At 38.2% G+C, this 19,740-nt stretch overlaps 1 protein-coding gene across 1 annotated transcript in view; it reads left to right on the forward strand.

Moving 5' to 3' along the window:
• The window catches only part of ppp1r16b (protein phosphatase 1, regulatory subunit 16B), a 124,374-nt gene extending 112,076 nt beyond the window's left edge, over positions 1-12,298 (forward strand). Inside the window, exons 6-11 of the mRNA XM_020918549.2 lie at positions 1,446-1,570; positions 6,578-6,703; positions 7,361-7,436; positions 8,032-8,161; positions 8,305-8,452; positions 8,848-12,298. Of these exons, the coding sequence (XP_020774208.1) occupies positions 1,446-1,570; positions 6,578-6,703; positions 7,361-7,436; positions 8,032-8,161; positions 8,305-8,452; positions 8,848-9,306 (1,064 nt within the window). The 3' untranslated portion in view covers positions 9,307-12,298. The remainder of the gene's footprint in view (positions 1-1,445; positions 1,571-6,577; positions 6,704-7,360; positions 7,437-8,031; positions 8,162-8,304; positions 8,453-8,847) is intronic.
• Positions 12,299-19,740: the final 7,442 nt, after the last annotated feature.

Below are 19,740 nucleotides of genomic sequence, written 5' to 3' on the forward strand. Positions count from 1 at the left end.
CAACATGACGGACGGAGTGAGAAAGCACGTAAAGGGTATTGATCCCGGTTATTTATCCACTCTAACGGCAGAGGACCCAAGACCATTTGACCAGAAATTGGTCAGAAGCATCGATGGAGCCAAATCACCCTTTTCAACCTCTACAAAAGGTGGAACAAACCAAACTTCTGGTCGGAATCACCAACTACCTGGACAAATATTCACTTGGGCGATATCCACAATGACTTGGTGGAAACTCCTGGGCCATTCACAGCAGAAAAGATGAAAACCTCCAAGAGTCTCGATGTGTTGTTGAACTTGTTGGAGTCCACGGTTTGTTAGGATCTTCTACGTTTGCTCTGCAGATGTTTGAAAGCCATTTAATTCACCGTTAGTGGTTCTTTTCCCTCAGAATACGAAAAAGACATTTTCCTTCTTCCGTGCTTCTATTTGTGCATCCGATAATGCAGCAGGAATTTACCATTATCAGGGATAAATATGCGAGGTTACGCACTGTGTTTGACCGCTACTGTGTTTCTTGCCTCCGACCAAAATATTTCCCAGCATGCAACGTGGGCTTTTAATAACAATGACGTCAGCTGAAACTTGCCTATAGGCTAAGCATTTCTTGTTACCAAAAATGCAGATATTCGAACTAATGGTGTAGAGAAACAGAAAACAACCATAGATTGTATGAAGAACTGGACTAAGGGAGTGTGATGTCACCCATAGTGTTCAGTTCCAGTCAAATGAAGCTCACCGAGGCTGTAATTATAGGGGTGAACTGAAGCCAAGTTCCATATTAGAAATAGGAATTGATTTACAGAAAATAGTGAAATATAAACACCAGGATCATGTAAATCAGGTTAACAGGAACATTTTAAGACCAAAATGAGGAGCCGAACAGCAGCAGTTACAGAGAGAGGGGTGTCAATTTTTAATAGAAAGTGAATTGGGAACAGTTGATGGGGCTGGAAGTGTGCCGATGCTCATTTCCTTTTTGTAACGCAGCGACTAACGGGTTAGCTATGTCCATTTATATATACAGTCTGTGGAAAGGACAAAATAACTTTGCATTAGGGCTGCACAATACATCATAATCAAATACATAATTTCAATCACATCGCAAATACTGCAATTATTTAGAAAAAATCTGTTGTTCCTATAGTTTAGACCTTTAAAAACAGGTGCTGAAATTCATGGGGTTCTTGTGTTAGCTCATTAATTCAGATTTAAGTCTCCTCTCAAATGTTGTTTAAAATGTGCATTTTCAACAGAATCCTAGTTTTTAAACATGAAAATACGATCATCATAATTTGAATTTTTCCCCCAAAGTCATGCAGCAATGTTACATCAATTCTTGGATAAATTATTGTGATCATAACAGATTTGACAAGAAGCTGTTAGTAAGTTAGCTTCACATGACAAATTCCTACAACTCAAGCTGTCTCTTGTTTTTTTGACAGGCATCACGCAGGAGATGATCAACGAGACGCGAGCCTCGACGGAGCGGAGTATGCTGGGAGATATTCAGGAGCTGATGAGGCAGGGAGAGGAGGTCAACCAGCAGGACTCTCAAGGCGCCACTCTGGTAATTCTGCCATAGCCATCACCATTTCTCACCATCACACAAATACTCCAAACTGTTTTTCTCCAAGCAGCAGGAAGTGTATCTCATTTTCTAGCGTTTATATAAAGTGGGAGACATTATGTGAAGGTAATTGGGCGTCAGGAAATGATTAATGTTCAAACGGGAAGAAATCGTAAAGAGGTGACCTGCATTTGGTAGGTGTGACATACGGTATTATTAAAATAAGGCAGTTAAAGAAATATGGTTCCTCTGTAATTATAGTGGTATTTCAAATCGACCACGAGATGATAAATGTGCTTTTAGCTTCTAAATTTATCAGACGTAATGTTACAGGGGAAGTAATGACACTAAATTATCAATAGGAAATGGCAAAAGAGAAAAAATAAAATAAAACGTCTAGCTGCATCAAAAACAGTAATGCATAAAGACAAAAACATTTTATTATTTAAAATTTTGCTTGTCTGAATTGAATCTCAGTGTTTAGGGATGTGCCAACTAGGCTGTTAAAAGTATCGAAAATCAGTTGCTAATCAATAATAAAACTAGAAACTTGGCTAATTTGAGCAGGTATTGATGCTAAAAAGATTGAAGATCACATTCTGTTGTCTAAATGAAGAGTGTTTTTTAAATGATCATAGTGGTATTGGAATCTGTCATGAGTATCGAGTATATTTCTCAGTATAGAAATCGAGTTTTAGTATTGTGACTACACTACTACATTGTGCTTAATGTAGTAGTACCCTTGATAAAAGTGGTGAAATCTTAATAAGAAACATGTTTTTTAACCCTGCCATTTACAGCTAAGAGTAAATTGTACAAATGTCCGTGTTTATTAAAAGACATCACTCTGCTCTCTTTAATCCATAAAACCTCTGGAGATAATCAGGCATTTAGACCGTCCTTCTGACCCTGGTGACAGCTTCACAGAAATGCTTTTCTTGGCAGACCATCTATAGCTCTAAATGTAATGGTACCATAAACCTGTAATTAATAGCGTATATTAAATGTGATAGGATGTGATAAAAGTTTTATTGTCGGCTGAGCAGACTCCAGAAAAGAACAAGTATAAAAAGCTTCAAAAAGCTAGAGAAATGTATAAACTTTTTTACAACACATTCACCTATTTATTTTATTTTAAACATTTTGTTTGCTACATAGTTATAATCTAAGGCACCTGTGAATCATTATTTTATGGTTTATAAATTTTTAATTGAAATTGTGATCTAAAACGACTTCACAGTAAGTCTGCAGTGCTGATTTCATGCTGCTTCACGGGTTAAGTGGGAATTTTCAGAGCAGTGGTGTCTTGACTGCAGGGGAGTAAAGATTACTCAAGCATGTATAAATTACTCTAAAAATTAATTATTGAGTAAATGAGAAGGGAAAACAATTATAACATAGTTAAAAGCTCTTAAAAGTCACTTTTGCATAATATGTCTCCTTGAACCTTTATCCATCATTACCTCTTAGAAAAACACATCACATGTGCCTTTAAGCCTAATTAGTTGCAAAAATCTTGTTTCCCTTTTTTACTTTTGGGGTTTCTTTTAGCAATCTAATTCAAAACAGGGATTTTTTCATTCAACTCTACCCATGCATTTAGCAAAACTTTAGTTAAATGGTCATCACTACTTTGCTCTTCTCTCTGTTAATTCTACACTGCTGAGCAGACACACATCCATTCTTCACAAGGTTACCTGGTCCAGATCAAACCCTGACCGCTGTTATAAAGGCTCTTTGTTATGTATGAGAGATTGTGCTGCAGCTGGGCTGGGCAGGCGTGGGACAGGGGCATGATAGTAGCCCAAAATAACCCCGTAAAGCCCCAGGTATTAGCACAGATTGTCCTGTTAATCTTCAGTGGGCCATGATGAAGCAAACCAGAGCGTGCCTGATTAAAAACACAATGAGAAAAGATGTGGAGAAGTACTTATGTAAGCTTGAACAGAGAAATAGTTAATAAAAGTGGCTGTATGTTTTAAAAGAGCAGCTCCAACTAAAAACAAATTGTTCCAGGATTTGAATAATATCTTGAGGAATAGTAGAATATATCAAGGTTCTCATTTGGGCTTTCACTTCAAAATCTTCATCTTCAAGTATCTAGTGAATACCTTTGCCCTTCCTAACATCATTCACAAAGAGAACCCACACATGAGCGAAAAAGAACTTGACTGCCGCACATTTCAAAAGTGTTTTGACAAAGGTTTGACAATTAGAACACCCCAGTAGGTCCCAGGTGTGTGGGGAAGATAGAACACACCCTAAGCCCTGAAATGTCAAGGCGTTAACCTTTAAATCCAAAAATGGCAACATTCCCATATCACAAAAAACACTTTTGCCTCTGAATTGGGGTCCACAGAGGCACTGCAAAATCTCACTAGAGAAATGCAGCCACGTCAGCCACCCCATACAAAATGTTATTTATTATTCTTTAGGTAGCGGTGGATAATAGTCAGTTACATTTACTTCAGTAACTTTAAAGAAATTCTACTTTTCAGAGAACTTTTCTAGCAGAATTCATATACTCATACTTGAGTAATATTTTTTATTGAAGTAACAGAACTCTTACTTGAGTAACAGTTTTGGGTAGTCCTCCCGTTGTGAGTAAGTACAAGTGACTAAAGCTTAAATTTTGTGTGTTCTTTTTAAAGACAAAAAAGACTTTAAAGTGTTGTTGTTCGTCTCCTGATTTTGTATCAGCATTTGTATTTGTGTCCTTCTGTTTGGATTATTTTATAGTTTTGTCAGTCCATAATGTGATGGACTGGCTAAAATTTTTGGCTACCCACATCTGTCTTCAGGTAAAACTGAGTTGCAAATAGTGATGATACTGTCAATCTAACCATTATTTAAAATTTTTTATATACAGTGTCTTGTATCTCCAATTTCCTTCACTCTTATAGCCTCCCACATAACCAAATATGTGATTCATGCTCAACTTTCCCTACCATTTCCTGACATTTGAACAAATTACAATCAAACTCAGTCTTTGTGAGTTCGGGACTCAGCAGACCTTAAATACAACAGTTTAAACCACTAAAGCAGCAAGAACAAAGATACAGGTGACCTTTAAATGTATGAGTCCCATTTTATTGGGAGTTATAGAAAGTGACAAATCAAATCCAAAAGCAGCTCCCAATAGGTATGTGCCCATGCCTCTTGTGTACCATGGCATTTGATTTCCAAGTCCGTGAACTGGAGCTTAATGAAACTATTCTTCCAGACGATATTCCCTCGGCTGGTGCTTTGATGGTGATGCAAAGTCAGACCCCAATCTCTGCACTGGTAAATGCGTGGTTCATTTGAGGTCTAGTGATTGCGTTTACATCATTCTCAGACTCATCAGACCGTTAAATCAGGCTGTTGGGCAAAATGTTGTTTTGAAGCTCCCACTTTCTTTATTTACATATATACATTCAGTCATTTGTGGGTTTGCCTTTGCTGATATCTGACATCTGCAGAGCTGTTGTTGACTACAAATATTCTTAAACACACGCCCTATTCATTGCTTCGGGCTGAAAAATTTTGGCAAAAATAATAATTGTCATTTTTCTTTAAGATTATGATTAGATTCTGTTCAAAACTGCACATTTTGAACATGTCCCAAAGCATTAACATAAGAGAGACGACAGAATGAACTGCTAAACTAATAAGAATAACATGCATTTCACAGCAGGCAAGCTCCCTAAACTATTTAAGTTCTACGATCAAAGTCAAAGTCAAGACCACACAGGACACAAGCGTTCATACAATTACAAATATTGTTTTACAAGTGTTGGACAAAGGTCATTTTTACCACAGAATCAGAGAAAAACAAGTGAATGATAATTGGTTCCTTAAACTCGATTGTTGTGTTGTGTGTGTATGAGAGTGAGAAAGAAAATGATCACAGTGTGTGCGTGCGTGTGCGTGCGTGTGTGTGTGTGTGTGCGTGCGTGCGTGTGTGTGTTGGTGTGTGTGTGGGTGTGTGTGTGTGTTGGGCAGCATGGGGGTAAACACAGTAATACAAATATTGCATTACAACCTTAAAAAACATAAGACCCACAATCTTCCACTGATATCACAGTGAACATACATCAGGCTGTAAAAAGATTTTTACTCTGCAAAATCCTGTAGCCACTTTCCTTGTTGCCTCTTCGAGGAGCCATTTACTTGAGGGATACCAGGATACTTGTAACTGTCCTCAACATCTGCTATAGTTCTCACCACTAGTAACAGCTGGGTAGTTTAACAGGTGAGTCTCTGGTCGGTCACAGGGGAGACCTGGGTTCAAATCCCTCTTCTGACTCAGACTTTGTTTTGTTTTTTAACTGCAACATATAATTAAAGAATACAAACATTACATGGAACATACAAAGAAAATGTAGTTTATCATGCACATTACCTGTAAATGTCCTGCAAAATGTTTGATAATATTCCTCAAATTATGTCTTTTAAATTTATTACAAACTCATCCACAGCCTTTTTTACCACAAACCTTTAAGAGAACAGTGCATCACATTTAGTGCAGTTACCTCTTCATATTAAAGTCTTAAAATAAAGCTTTGTGTATGTTCTAGACAGCAAATCAACTAAAACTAAGTATGGGTCTACGCTGGAGATTTAGTGTGGGTAGCCAATACACTAACAAGCCAAAATATCAACCAAGCGATATAATGGCCTGTCTCTATATTTATAGCATTAGCAAGTCATTCTAGTTATACCATAGTTACTCTTTTCTGTCAAATTTGTCAAGGTTGCTCCCATGCCAGTGCAATTACAGGCCACTGTCTGTGCTGAAATATTCATGCACACTTTATACAGCTACAATAACTGAATTTGGAGATGCCTGTGGTGGAGCGTGTGTCTGGAGCAGGCTGCACTCGCTCTCATTATTCCAGTGTACTTGCAGGTGTAGTGCGGCACACAGTCAGCACTTTGGTTTAGCCCCTTACTTAGCACTAAGCATTTTTAGCCAGCGAGACATGTGCCCTTAAAACTCATTGATCGTCCTTTGCCCCTTGCCAGCTCCACATTGCTGCAGCGAATGGCTACGTGCAGGCTGCAGAGTTACTTCTGGAGGGGGGAGCCCGCATGGACCTCAGGGACTCCGACGGGTGGCAGCCCCTCCATGCAGCGGCGTGCTGGGGTCAGGTGAGGTCAACACAACAGGAAGCTGGGAAATGGGGGGAAATGAAATGTTTGTTAAGAAGAAGCCTGTCGCCACATCTTTTTTGATCATCTAGATTGGACTGAACTTGACTGACAGTTCATGTTTGTTTTGTGTGTGAATAGTGTGGTGAGACTGGTAGGTTGTGGAAGTTTTTTTTTTTTTGGTTTGTTTAGTTTTGTTTTCATTATGTATAATTTCAAAATTGAAAAAAGTAAGCCTGTCACAATAACACATGATGATAAATGATTAACGGCAATACAGCAACTAATTTATGACACTGATACAAAAACTCAAGAGCAGATTCAAATCACACAAAAAAAAAAATCTAAATGTATAATATTGTTAAAAAAAACAACAAAACAAAGCAAAACAAAAAAAAAAACAACCAAAAAACATGAGCTCCAATAAAGAGATAGCCAAATGAAACACTTTAGTACTTAATTTGCTTCTGTAATGAGTCATAGAAGTTATGAATTAATTAATAACCAAAAAATAACCACAAGTTTCCCAGAAGTACACATGATAAATACCACTTAAAAATATTGTTCCGGCTTTCATATATTGAATGTTAAGTCAATATAGTAATTGTCAGGCCTAGTTAAGAGACTAGCTGTAATGGGATTTGTGTGGTCCTGTAGATGCATGTGGCAGAGCTGTTGGTGTCACATGGAGCCAGTCTCAATGCCAAGACGTTCCTCGAGGAGACCCCCATCGGTAAGAACAAAACACTGACACAAAAACTTCAAAACCTATTAACATCTTGATTTTAGTACAGCGTAGCTTTTAACAGTGTATTCGTTTGTAGTAGCAGTACTCTAGCCTCCGAGCAAGGTGACTTTGGGTTGAATTGGAATTGTAATGACTTAAATAGTTTCTCTGGAGTCTGTTTTCCAAATTGTGTTATTCTAGTCGTCCACTCTTAATGGCCATGGATAAAAAGGTGCTTAAACACTACAGACTGGAATGTGCTGTATACTGTGTCATTGCACTTAGTTGAAATCTGTGTTTTGTTCTTATTTATTCTTATTTATCTTTAAGTTCAGCTCCCTGTGCATCTGACACTATTTCCAGGGAGGTGATGTAAATATTGTTCTATACTGTTGATTCAGTACAATTCCTATTGTTCTGTCAAAATACATCTGAAAATCTATTAATAAGTTGTATATTATTTTATTCAAAATTTGGCAGAGGAGGTGTGAAGTTATTGTAGGTTGTTCTTATGAACTCAGTTTAATCAAAATGATGTCTTTCTTGTTCCCTTCGTTGAACCATTTTGAATCAGAAAATAAATAATGCACTTTTCATTTAGATTTGTGTGAAGATGAGGAGTTCAGAAATATCTTATTGGACCTTAAACACAAACATGACATCATCATGAAGTCTCAACTCAAGCACAAGACCTCACTGTGCAGGAGGACCTCCAGTGCAGGCAGTCGTGGGTAAGTGATGACACCTGCTGGGTGCCAGGCTGTATTGCAAAAAATATGGTATAAATAGATTTTTCAAACACTGTAATGCTGTCTAGAAGGACACAAAATAAGTAAAATGTATATAAATATAACACAAGTGTTTGTATTTACAGTAAAGTGGTGAGGAGGGCCAGTCTGTCTGATAGACACAACCTGTGCCGTAAAGAGTATGAGACAGAGGCCATAGTGTGGAGAGGAGGAAGAGAGGAGCAGGACGAAAGAGAGAGAGACACAGACCAGGAGAACAGCCAAGTACTCAATGTAAGTGCTGTGTGTGTATGAAATATATGTGACCGTGTGTACTCAATGTAGGAGTCTGTGTGCTCAGTGTACGTGTGTGTGTGTGTGTGTGTGTGTGTGTGTACTTTAACTGTGTATATGCTCAATGTAAATATGTCTCTGAAATAATGTTGAATATTCTGTCTGAGGTCTGCTTTAAACTCAAATCACTTCCTGCACCCACCTGTGGCTTTTACTGTCACACAGAAGAAATACCACAATGGAAATTTCTTTGAGATATGTCAGTTTTCTTGTGCTTTCTGTCTGTCTTGTGTGTGATGCAACATAATGTATTTTAAGCACTAGAATTGCAAAACTATAATTGATTTTCCAGTCAGAGCACAGTGTAAACAAAAGTTTTTGTTGTTGTCTCTCAGGTGAAGCCGGTGATCGAGCTGCCGGACAAACCCAAACTGCCCGCCATCCTCAAAGAGAGTCGACCGAATGGGCTCATCTCCACCACCACATCCATGCCCCCCCAGTCCCCCTCCAACGGCAATGCCCCCCCTTCAGACAAGACCTCCCTCCTGTCCACGCCCACTCAGGAAGAGACCTGGCCGCGGGACCGCCCCCAAACTCTGTCAGAGCTGAAACGGCAAAGGGCAGCAGCCAAACTGTTAAACCACCCTTTGTTCAACGGTCACCTAGGCAACGGCTCCACAGACTCTTTCTCAGACATCAAAAACAATTCAGACGACCCCCGCATGCCGCTGGTCTCATCCAATGGCAGCGCAGTTTACTACACTCCTGCCAGTGGGGATCCGCCCCTTCTGAAACTTAAGCAGCCGCTAGAAGAAGAGGCACCCAAGCCTCGGACCTGCTGCTGTGTGTCGTAGCACCCTGGTCATGTGATCGCTGATGTCACTAAAAGTATTTGGAGTTAGGAAAAGACAGTATTTCCCCCTCACACCTCCTCCACTGCACAGGAGTACTCTGCTCGCTACTGAAAATGCAAACTCGCCATATGAACAAGTGATAAATGTTAAAAAGACAAAATAAATAAAACACTTTCTGGAGAAATACAGAGAGACAGAGGAGTGCTTATGTGTAATTTACATGAAAGGTCACGCTAATCTGATGGAAAGAGAATCTGCCTGTAGCTACTCAGTAAGATTTAGGAGATTCAAGTCAAGAATTGAAGTCTATGAAGTAACTCCAGGTACTGCATGTTCTGGCGCAAATGGGAGCACTTTTGTGTCTCCGCAGAGGCTATTATATGAGACAGGACATTCAGGTGAGCACAACTGTCACATGCCTTTTAGACCGAACTCATCTTCGTCATGGTCACGCTGACTGGTCAAACTGAAAAGCCTTTTATAATTTATGTTACATGTAGAGACCAGCAAAATCTATTGGAAGGCATTACATGACATAACAAAGGGTCAACGTTTATGCTGAACAATGACAAACTTATTCCATTTTGCAATTAGTCTGTTTTCAGAAATATTTCAAATTTTTCAAGTTATCTTTTTATTGAGTAAAATAAGACTATTTAAACCGGACTACTAAAGAATCTGTTGATTTCCACAGCAAAACATTCGCTTTTCATTCAGAAAAAGCTCATTGCAGTTTTGTGTACTATAAAAGTAAATATCTGTACATACATTCATAATTAAAGGTGCACTCTGTATGTGTTTGGAATGTCCCAGTGTGGCATTAAATCTATCCATCTTGAATTTACTCAGTAACATGCGGTTTTATGACCCAAAAACATGCATTCTTACTGTTCGTGGGCTCACCTCTCCACCAGTCTTACATGCAACTTGGCCCTGTGGTGTCACCTGCTGTCTCTGTAGAGATAAAAAAAAAAAAAAAGTAATACCATACAGTAGAATATTCCAGGCAATATCTCCATGGAGAGAAGCTGGTGACTGACTCTCCACCAGAGAAGTTACACAGTGCTCCTTTAATGGTGAAAATCAAAATTTGACCAGAATACATGTGTTATTGGGAAAAAAACATAAATGTTGACCTTTTTAAACCCTCTAAATGATGGTATGTAAAATGTAAAGGGAAGCCACGCCATTCTCCAGTGTTATAAACTGCATTTCAGTATTTAGACTGCTCCTCGCCGCCGTCCTCTGATCAATCCTTAACTGACCACTCCTCTGCGATGGATGATTAAAACAAAACATTGTTGACGGTTAGCTGTACATTTTAATTTATATACTGTATTGTAATGTGTAAAAAGCATATTGGTAAAGCTGAGTGTATTTATTATTTGAATGGCATGTATCGAGTGAATGGTTTCGAGTGGAGCTGGTGACTTGACCAGCAAAGCACCTTCTGACATGAAAAATCAACTGATGGAGCTTAAGTGAAGGGTCTTACTGTTCTTAATGTGTACATGCTATTGAAAACACACTAATCTATCCTCACTCAGGTGGATTTATGTGTGCCACTACAAATAACAGTGTTATTTGTGTAGATGTCATATTTTTAGTGGCCATCGTGTGGCTTTGGTTCACTGTATGTCATGGTGATACATAAGTTAAATAAGTATTGCATCACTGTAAGTTACACAGATGTGACCCCCATGTGCCCTTTAGTTTCCTGTTTATATGTAGCAAATCCTTTTACCCTGTTAGCTGTATGTTTCACACAATGTGTTATCAACTCAACAGCCCAAAATGAACAAACATTAAGTGGACTCCTGTATATTTTCTTGTTAAGTGCCAAAGAGTCTTCCTTTAAAAACAATGAATATTATAAATCTGATTTTGGCCGCCATTTTGGTGTACAGTACATTGTCATATATTTGTATAAAGTGGAGTTTTAAATGTAGCCCTCTTGATCTATGTATCTGTTGCATTGTGAACAGAACCCACAGGTCCACAACAGTTTTGCTTCTACACAATATTTGTGAGTAAATTCTTACTATGTCCTTGTTTTCAAATAGATTGTCATTATAATATTTTTTCCTAATGGGGTTTTAAAACAGGAAAGCCATGAATCAATTGGATTTGTGATTGGCCTTATAAGATGTGGTGCCATTGTTTGTATTTGACTAGTTAAAGGTGCATTGTAAAAAGAGGTATGTTTGTCGAACTGAATGCACGCAAGTTGTAGTTTTTCAGTTTGTTGTTGTTCTATGTTATAATGTTGTTTCCTCATCAAAAACATTGCCGGACTTGTTTTGTTTCATTCACACATGAGTTCTTCTCTCAAATAGAAAAGACTGTGTTCCACCTTGTGATGTCATATGTTAATACAGGAAATGCTCTACTGTGTTATTCACTTTTCTTAAAATAATTTGGATGATTTCAGACCTGGAATTGCCTTTTTGTACTGAACTAATGGTAAAAGGTAGCTGTAAACTACCACTACATGACTTCACAAGGTGGAACAGAGGATTTTGAGCTTTTGAGATGTAGCCAGACTAATAATAACACTTTACTCAAACATGTGTGAGGCACAACTCTGGGTATGTTTTTGGTGTGGTAACAACATTATAACATGGTTGTGAAGACTGTGAATTAAATTAAATGGATGAGGATGATATGGCAAAAATAAAATAATTACAATGTAGAGCCAAAGTCAATATTTCAATTGTGCATTCAGAAACAAAGTTCCACATTGTACCTTTAACTGCACTAGTCAGGCACTCAAACTGGTGTTAAAATGATGGGGTCAGTATAAGAAAGGGACAACCACTGTTGAAGCAGTAACCTGGGTCATGTTGTACAGAGAGGCATGTGACTCAGAGCCTTACTGTCTATGAAGAGAAGATTATGAACAGAAGACAAACTACTGACATTTTGTAATTACTGGAATATATTCACGTTGCAGTAACATATTTTGAATAAATTGTATATTTTGAGAATTTAACCTGTTGCCTGCTTGATTTTTCTATAAGGATCACTTACAGGTGTACCCATTTTAGATTCACATCAATGCTCTTTATTGCTTGATTGTAAAATGAACTAATGTACTTGATTGTAAAATGAACCAGTGACTGAGGGATCTGCCTGGGCTCTTGCTGTCCTGCAGTGTGAGAGAAGATCATAGTATGCATGTACAGCAGGGTGCCTGGTTTGAAAACATCTGGATTCTGTCTGCCTTCTCTCTCTGCTCCTACAGCCTCCCTTGTTCTTCAGCTGCAGCCGTCTGGTCATTTTATGTCACTTTATTGTATTTCAACCTGGAGAGACACAAAGAGAAAATCTTATTATTTTTTTTTATTGAATGATTTAGCTCAGACCCTGGCTCAGACCCGAAGACATGGCAATGAAGCATGTGGCCTATTAGATGACATTTAGGAGTTGTCTTCCCTCGGGGGCCTGGACACTGGAGTTGGTAGAGATGAGGATGAGGGGAGTGAAGAGGACGATGAGATGATGAGAAGGAGGGGGTGCTGGAGAGAAGGTGGGGTGTGGCACAAACTAAAGCAGCATTGAACCTGCAATCGGGGTTTAAACTGGGCACACTGGGCTCTGATTGGACAGGAGAAGGTGTGGGAGCAGTGGGTTAGGGTATTGGAGTGAGGGTATTGGAGTGAGGGTATTGGGAGTGAGGGAAAGACTGATTAAGGCTGTGGAGCAGGTAAACTCTGGAAAAGTGGTGAGGTAAATGGGAATGAAATTCTTCCATGCTGCTCCATGTCTCCCTCTGTCTCTGGTTGTCCCTCTCTTCTCTGTATCTCAGAGGTCAGCAGGGTCACAGTTTGTAAAAGCCGTTACTGCTGCTCCATTTGTGTGGGTGAGATAAGGAAAAAGAATGCTATCATCATCTAGAAAGTCCATTTTACTTGTTATGTCTTCCAAGCAATCACATTACATACGATACGGGTTTCTTCAGAAATCAGAAAAGGTGAGGCTGATTTCACAACACACATTTTAAAGTGTTTTTAAGAACACAATAATGACTAGGAGTCTTCATTGAATCTTAATCTTCTTTACATAGTTTGTCTGATTCTCAATGCACAGAAAACCACTCCTCACAAATGTCTAAGATCATGGTGTCAGAGGGTCTCTGTTACAGAAATATCAGTGAGGTTTTCTGTAACCCGCTGACAAAGCTCTCCTACTCTCTCCCAGTCTTCAGGTTTACATGTTCTATTTATGTATGCTTAAGATCATGCAAACGTCAGGAGACAGATAAGCTTTGTTGAAATATTTTTCTTTCAAGAGATATCATTCCCTAAGAAATTAGTTCAGTTACACTGAAGTCAACTTTTGTAACAAACCACAGAATGCAGGAAAATCTAATACTAATACTAATTCCTTGTTGTAAAGCGCTTTGAGTGAAGGTGGAAAAGCGCTATAGAAAAATGTGACCATTTACCATTTACAGAAAAGGTTTACATTTATTGAAAGTTCATCAATCAATAAAGCAAAACATGGACCAAGACAACATGTTTTTTTGAACCTTCTTTGAACAACAGCGCAGAGTGACAGTGTGTGATGAGATACTTCAGCAGCAAAAGTACCACGAACATCTACTTTACCCCAGAAATGTGTATCTACAAAATATTGGAATAAAACTCAATACATAAGCTTTCAGAGTGCATTTTGAAGGTGATATTTTCATTCTTGTTTGCTGTATACAGTCCCTGACAAAAGTCTTGTCGCCATTTTGTAGAAACAAAAGCTTATAACCTGACTTTAAATTAATTGGTTTTAGAAATGTCTCATATGAAAGCTAAAACCCTCCCAAATTATACTCAATATACTAAAATAAATTTGCTTCACTGAAGAAAGATTGATCATTTAATGAACACAGAAAGGTCAGATTTTGGAAAGACAAAAGTCTTGTCGTCTTGTCATATGATGCACCCAATCCTAGATTACAGCCTCACCTGTGATCAGTTACTGATCAATCAATTAGTGGGTGTGTATAAAAAGAACCCCAGCACACCAGACCTTCACATCAACTGCAACTTGACCTCTGACAACATGCCTAAGATCCACCCTGAGACCAAAGCGTTAATTATCAAGAGGCTGAAGACCAGATCCACTGCTGAGGTGGTGACACCTTCAATGTGTCTCAGCATCAAGTACAAAGAATAAGAAAAAGATCTGAAATGACTGGAGATGTTTTTGACAAGCCCAGGTCCGGCAGACCCCACAAGACAACTGTTCGGGAGGACCATTTGTTGATTCAAAAATCCAAGGCCCCTTTTCCACTGCAGCAGACTCCACCAGACCTGGTCACCTCAAGTCCCTGTGTCAACCACAACAGTTTGTAGAATTCAGTCTCGAAATGGCCTCCATGGTCGAATCAGTGCACAGAAACCAGCACTAAACAAAAGGCAATTAGTAAGGCCCACAGCCTGCTAAAAGGACGGGCACTGGAAAAGTGGCAGAAGGTGGATTTCTCAGATGAATCCTCGGTTGAATTACATCACAGCCGCTGCAAATATTGCAGGAGACCTACTGGAGCCGCATGGATCCGAGATTCACCCAGAAAACAGTTAAGTTTGGTGGTGGAAAAATCATGGTCTGGGGTTCCATCCAGTATGGGGGTGTGCAAGACATTTGCAGGGTGGAAGGCAAATATCAATATCCTAAAATATCAAGAAGTATTAGCTCCTCTTTCATTCCCAAACATAAAAGGGGTCAAATTTTGCAGCAGGATGGTGCTCCATCGCATACTTCTATCTCTACATCAAAGTTTCTCAAGGTGAAGAAGATCAAGGTGCTCCAGGACTGGCCAGCCCAGTCACCAGACATGAACATCATTGAGCAGGTCTGGGGTAGAATGAAAGAGGAAGCATGGAAGGCAAAACCAAAGAATCTTGATGAACTCTGGGAGGCATGTAAGACGCTTTCTTTGTTATTCCTGATGACTTCATCAACAAATTGTATGAATCATTGTTGAACCACATGGATGCGTCCTTCAAGCTCATGGAGTCATACAAGATATTAAATCTGGATCTCACAGCACCACTACTTCATTCACTGACATTATGCAACATATTTTTGTATTTGAAGAAAATTATTTGTTCAGTTTTCTGTAGGCGACAAAACTTTTGTCTTGCCAAAATCTGACCTTTCTGTGTTCATTAAATGATCAATCTGTCTTCAGTGAAGCAAATTTATTTTAGTATATTGAGCATAATTTGGGAGGGTTTTAGCTTTCATATGAGACATTTCTAAAACCAGTCGATTAATTTAAAGTCAGGTTATAAGCTTTTGTTTCTACAAAATGGATAAGTGACAGGACTTTTGTCAGGGACTGTATTGGGTTTATAAAGTTACTTCTGTTACACTGAGTTAGTCTTTGCTGCTCATTCAATAAAGCACAGGTTGGAGATGAAACACGTTCTGGGATCCTGAGATATTGGAATATTTTTTTTATTTATTAAAAAAAAAAAAATCTCACAATCTTAAGATCTATTGGCTGACTTTTATTCAATTATAACACAATATGAAATGAAATTCAAGTAGAAAGTTGAATGTAAAACTCTGTCTTTTTCTCCAGAATGTATTAATTATTGGAGTCTCATTCTAGACAATTCCTCTCTTCAGTGTCCTGTCACAAAAATGATTTTTACGTTGATTTAAACAGCCTACAAAAGACAACATTATAAATAAATGTCTTTGGATGTGTTTGTTACCTCATCTGCAGTTGCCATTGGTGAATTCCTCTGCAGCATATGTGACAGTTCAGCTATTTTCTTGTTAAGCAACAACTCCTTTGTTGCATTTTTTTTCTTTAGGTCAATAATGTCAAGCATGTGCTGTTTTTTGAGCTCGTCACACTCTTTCTCAAGCTAAAGGGCCAACCAAAAAAGCACAATGTTATACTAGACACACGTTAACAGCAACATAACATTTTAAAGCTTCTATATTAAGTAAAATGGACTCTTGTTATAAAAACATACCTGGAGTTCTGTTTTATTATTGGTCTGTCTACATATCCAAAACTAAAAAAAAACTGTGTTCCTTATGATGTCATGCAGCGGTAGTTTTCCAGTTAACAGCTCCTTTTACCTTTAGTTCAGAGGAGATTGACAATTCCAGGGCTGCAATTATCCACATGATTCTACTGAAGGTGTTTAAGAGTTTAAAAACAGTGGAGCACTTCCTGTATTACCACATGACATCATAAGGTGGAACAGTGTGTGTTAAACATATGTGAATGAAACAAAACAAAACTCCAGGTATACTCCAGGTTTGTGACAAGGAAATATTACAGGTCAGAAAATAGTGTAATATGGGTCCATTAAAGAAATGACTGAACCAGGACTGTTGATATTGGGTGGTTACCTTTTCCACCGCATTTCTCAGCAGAATATGCTTGGTGAGTAGTTCCCTGTACTCTTGGGCAGTCTCCTTCGCACAAACTTTTCTTTCCTGTCAATAATACAAAATACACAGTCACACAGGAATAGTGGCATTCATAGCCGTTCACCATGATATACTGATACTTTCTGGACAACTGTAGATGGCCAATGGTGTTACGACACTATGATTGACATTCTATCATTTATAATAGACAAAGACCTCTGATCAGATGTATGTATATTACAACTAATTTAAAGGAGACATATGCAAAACTGACATTTTTGAGCTAACTCTTATAACACTGTTCCCTTATCAAAAACATAGCTTAAAATGTGTTTTGCTTCAAGCTTCAGAAATCACTCAGTTTCAAATTTTCTGTTATTGTTACATAACAGAATATAAACCAGAGGTCTCCTGCACAGTGGTTAGCATTGCTAAACTCATTTAGGATATGTCTGCAGTCAATTTGGTTTCACTACTAACTGCGTGCATATACATTAACATTAGCATGCACATGTTCGCATTGTTGTTGTTTTTTCATGTCTACTGCTGTCAGCAAAGAGAGCTCTAACATAAACTACTATTCTACTTATTTTAATATAGGCTTTACTTAAGTACTTAAGTACTTTTACTTAAGTGAGTTTTCTAATATAGACATTATATTCTGAAGCCTAAAAATACAAATGCCAAGGGACCCAAAACCATGGGAGCCAGTAAAGGTCATTTGAAGTATGATATGTCCACTTTCAAGGAATCAGTCCCCCAGGTATGTTCTATTACAAAACAATATCATTCTGTCAAATGGAACATGAAACTGTAGAGTGAATACAGTTCACTGCCTTAACTTTAAAGTTCTTTTCATGGCATTATGATGCTGAGACAACGCTCTAGTGATCCCAGAGAGACTGAAGACAAGGTAAGCTGTAATGTGTTTCCATAACTTTGGTGAACAGGCTGAAGAATCTATGTTCTCACCCTTTCCTGTTTTCTGGCCTCACTGCGGCCACTTATGTACTTGTCAGAAATCTCTGAAAGCTGCTGCTGAGCAGCAAAGAGCTCCTTCTCAACTTCTGATTCTCCTCCTTGGCCTGAATCAGCTTCCTCTCCTTTTCCTTCCGACAAACAAGAGACTCCTTCTCTTTCTGAAAAAAGGTTAGACATAAATCAAACTTTATTGCCAATATCCACCATCTTTGGTGTAAGCAGACAAAATATTCATGGTGATGCATTCACCTGAGCATTCTTAAAAGAAAAAGCAAAAAAGGCTGGAACAATCTGCAGGGTCACTTCTGGTGAACATTTATCAGACTATAGTGTCAGAATATGTTTGTGTGAACGCTAACTCCAGGTGTAAACATTTCATTCCACAGTATGGAAATCAAAGTTGTATAGTTCTATGCTGACAAGCAGGAGCTATCAGGCAAAGTTATAGATCAGTGGAGGGGCAACCCAGCATGCTTTTGGTGATAAAAACTCATGTAATTAAATACATGCAGCACTGAACACTAAGTTTAATGATATATTGTGGAACATTTCAGTGAGTAAGAGCTTATCTGTTGAAACAAGCTTTTGACTGTGTTAGGTTGCTGCTATATATGTGTGTGTGTGTGTGTGTGTGTGTGTGTGTGTGCATATTTGTCTGTATGAATCCAGAATTGACTGATTTTGTTCAGAATTTCAAAGTAAAGGTCCAGTCTTACATGCAGCTCCTCCTCTAGGGTAGTGGCTAAAGCTTCTTTCTCCAATAAGATTTTCTGGAAGTTTTCATGCCCAGTCTCCATGGCTGAAATTCATTTCCTAATGGCCTCAAAAACAGCCTCCTGTCTAACATAAATATTTGGTTTTCTGAAGTATTTTTCCATGCAATCTGTCAAAGTAAAAAAAAAAAAAAAAAAAGGACAATTTTAAAAAGCTTTTTTTTTATTTTTACATTTCAAAGCATTCTAATTTTTTATTTTTATTTATTTATTTTTTTTTATTTTTAATTTTTTTTTTACAAATCTTCCATTTTTATAATACAAAGCATTACAGATGCATTAGCTCAAAATGTTGCCTCTAAACAGGAAGCAGCTACCCGTGAATAGAAGATGAAGACTTTTGGATGAATGCAACCAGCAAAGTTTACTATTTAGCATCTTCAAATCTCCATTGGTTTATCACTGGCCTGTATTTTACACGATGCTCCTCAAATGAAAGAGAAAATATTGCAAACTGAGTTAACTGAAAATACATAAATAAAAAACATGTGTCTCACTTCTGCTTGGCTCTTGACAGTCATTGTCTCTGTCCTGCAACACATGGGATCCAATATGAATCTACATAGAGAGATAACATCTTTTGCCTCTTTATTTTAATTTCTAGACATAATTGAACACTAAAACCAGTCTAATATTAAGTCATTTTATGTTACATTGCCTATTATATATTTCTATGTAGGCAATTAATTAATTTGCGAAGCCTTCAAGAAGAAGAGCTACTAGAGGTGCGCGGATGGGCGACTTTTTCATCCTCAACAGCATCGCAAAACTCATCATCTGTCCATTTGCAAAGACAGTTTTTGACCAGTTTTCAAACCCGCACATCCGCTCGGTCTCCTCCCATTTGCTCCGAGTTCAGAGTTTTTTATTTGAGTAGTGAAACCGCCACCCGCCCCAATTTAATTCAAATATTTTTCGTCAAGTCATCCGCCCGACCCGCGCCTGTAACCGCCATCCACACATCTCTACTGATACTGGAGATTTCAGTAACTAATGGGGATCTTCATTAACTAAACTAAACTAAACATTTAGAAATGATGTCAAAGCTAGCAGTGTACTCACCATGTTTTTCGTGTTTTAAATGTGTTTCTAGATGAGTTATTTATCCAAAGGTTGATTTCAAGATGAATGTGCACAATTGAAATTTATACGCAAATATATATTTGAAATGGGTTGCCAGTGGTTATGTAAGGTAGTTTAATCTGCTTATACCATGGTTCTACCAAAAGAAAAGAGTTAACTTTTAAATCAAACAACCTTTTGACTGTCTGTGGATGTTCAAAGT

The sequence above is a fragment of the Boleophthalmus pectinirostris genome, unplaced genomic scaffold (assembly GCF_026225935.1).
Source record: "Boleophthalmus pectinirostris isolate CB_2022bp ecotype Guang Dong unplaced genomic scaffold, ASM2622593v1 HiC_scaffold_3, whole genome shotgun sequence".
Taxonomy (NCBI): Eukaryota; Metazoa; Chordata; class Actinopteri; order Gobiiformes; family Gobiidae; genus Boleophthalmus; species Boleophthalmus pectinirostris.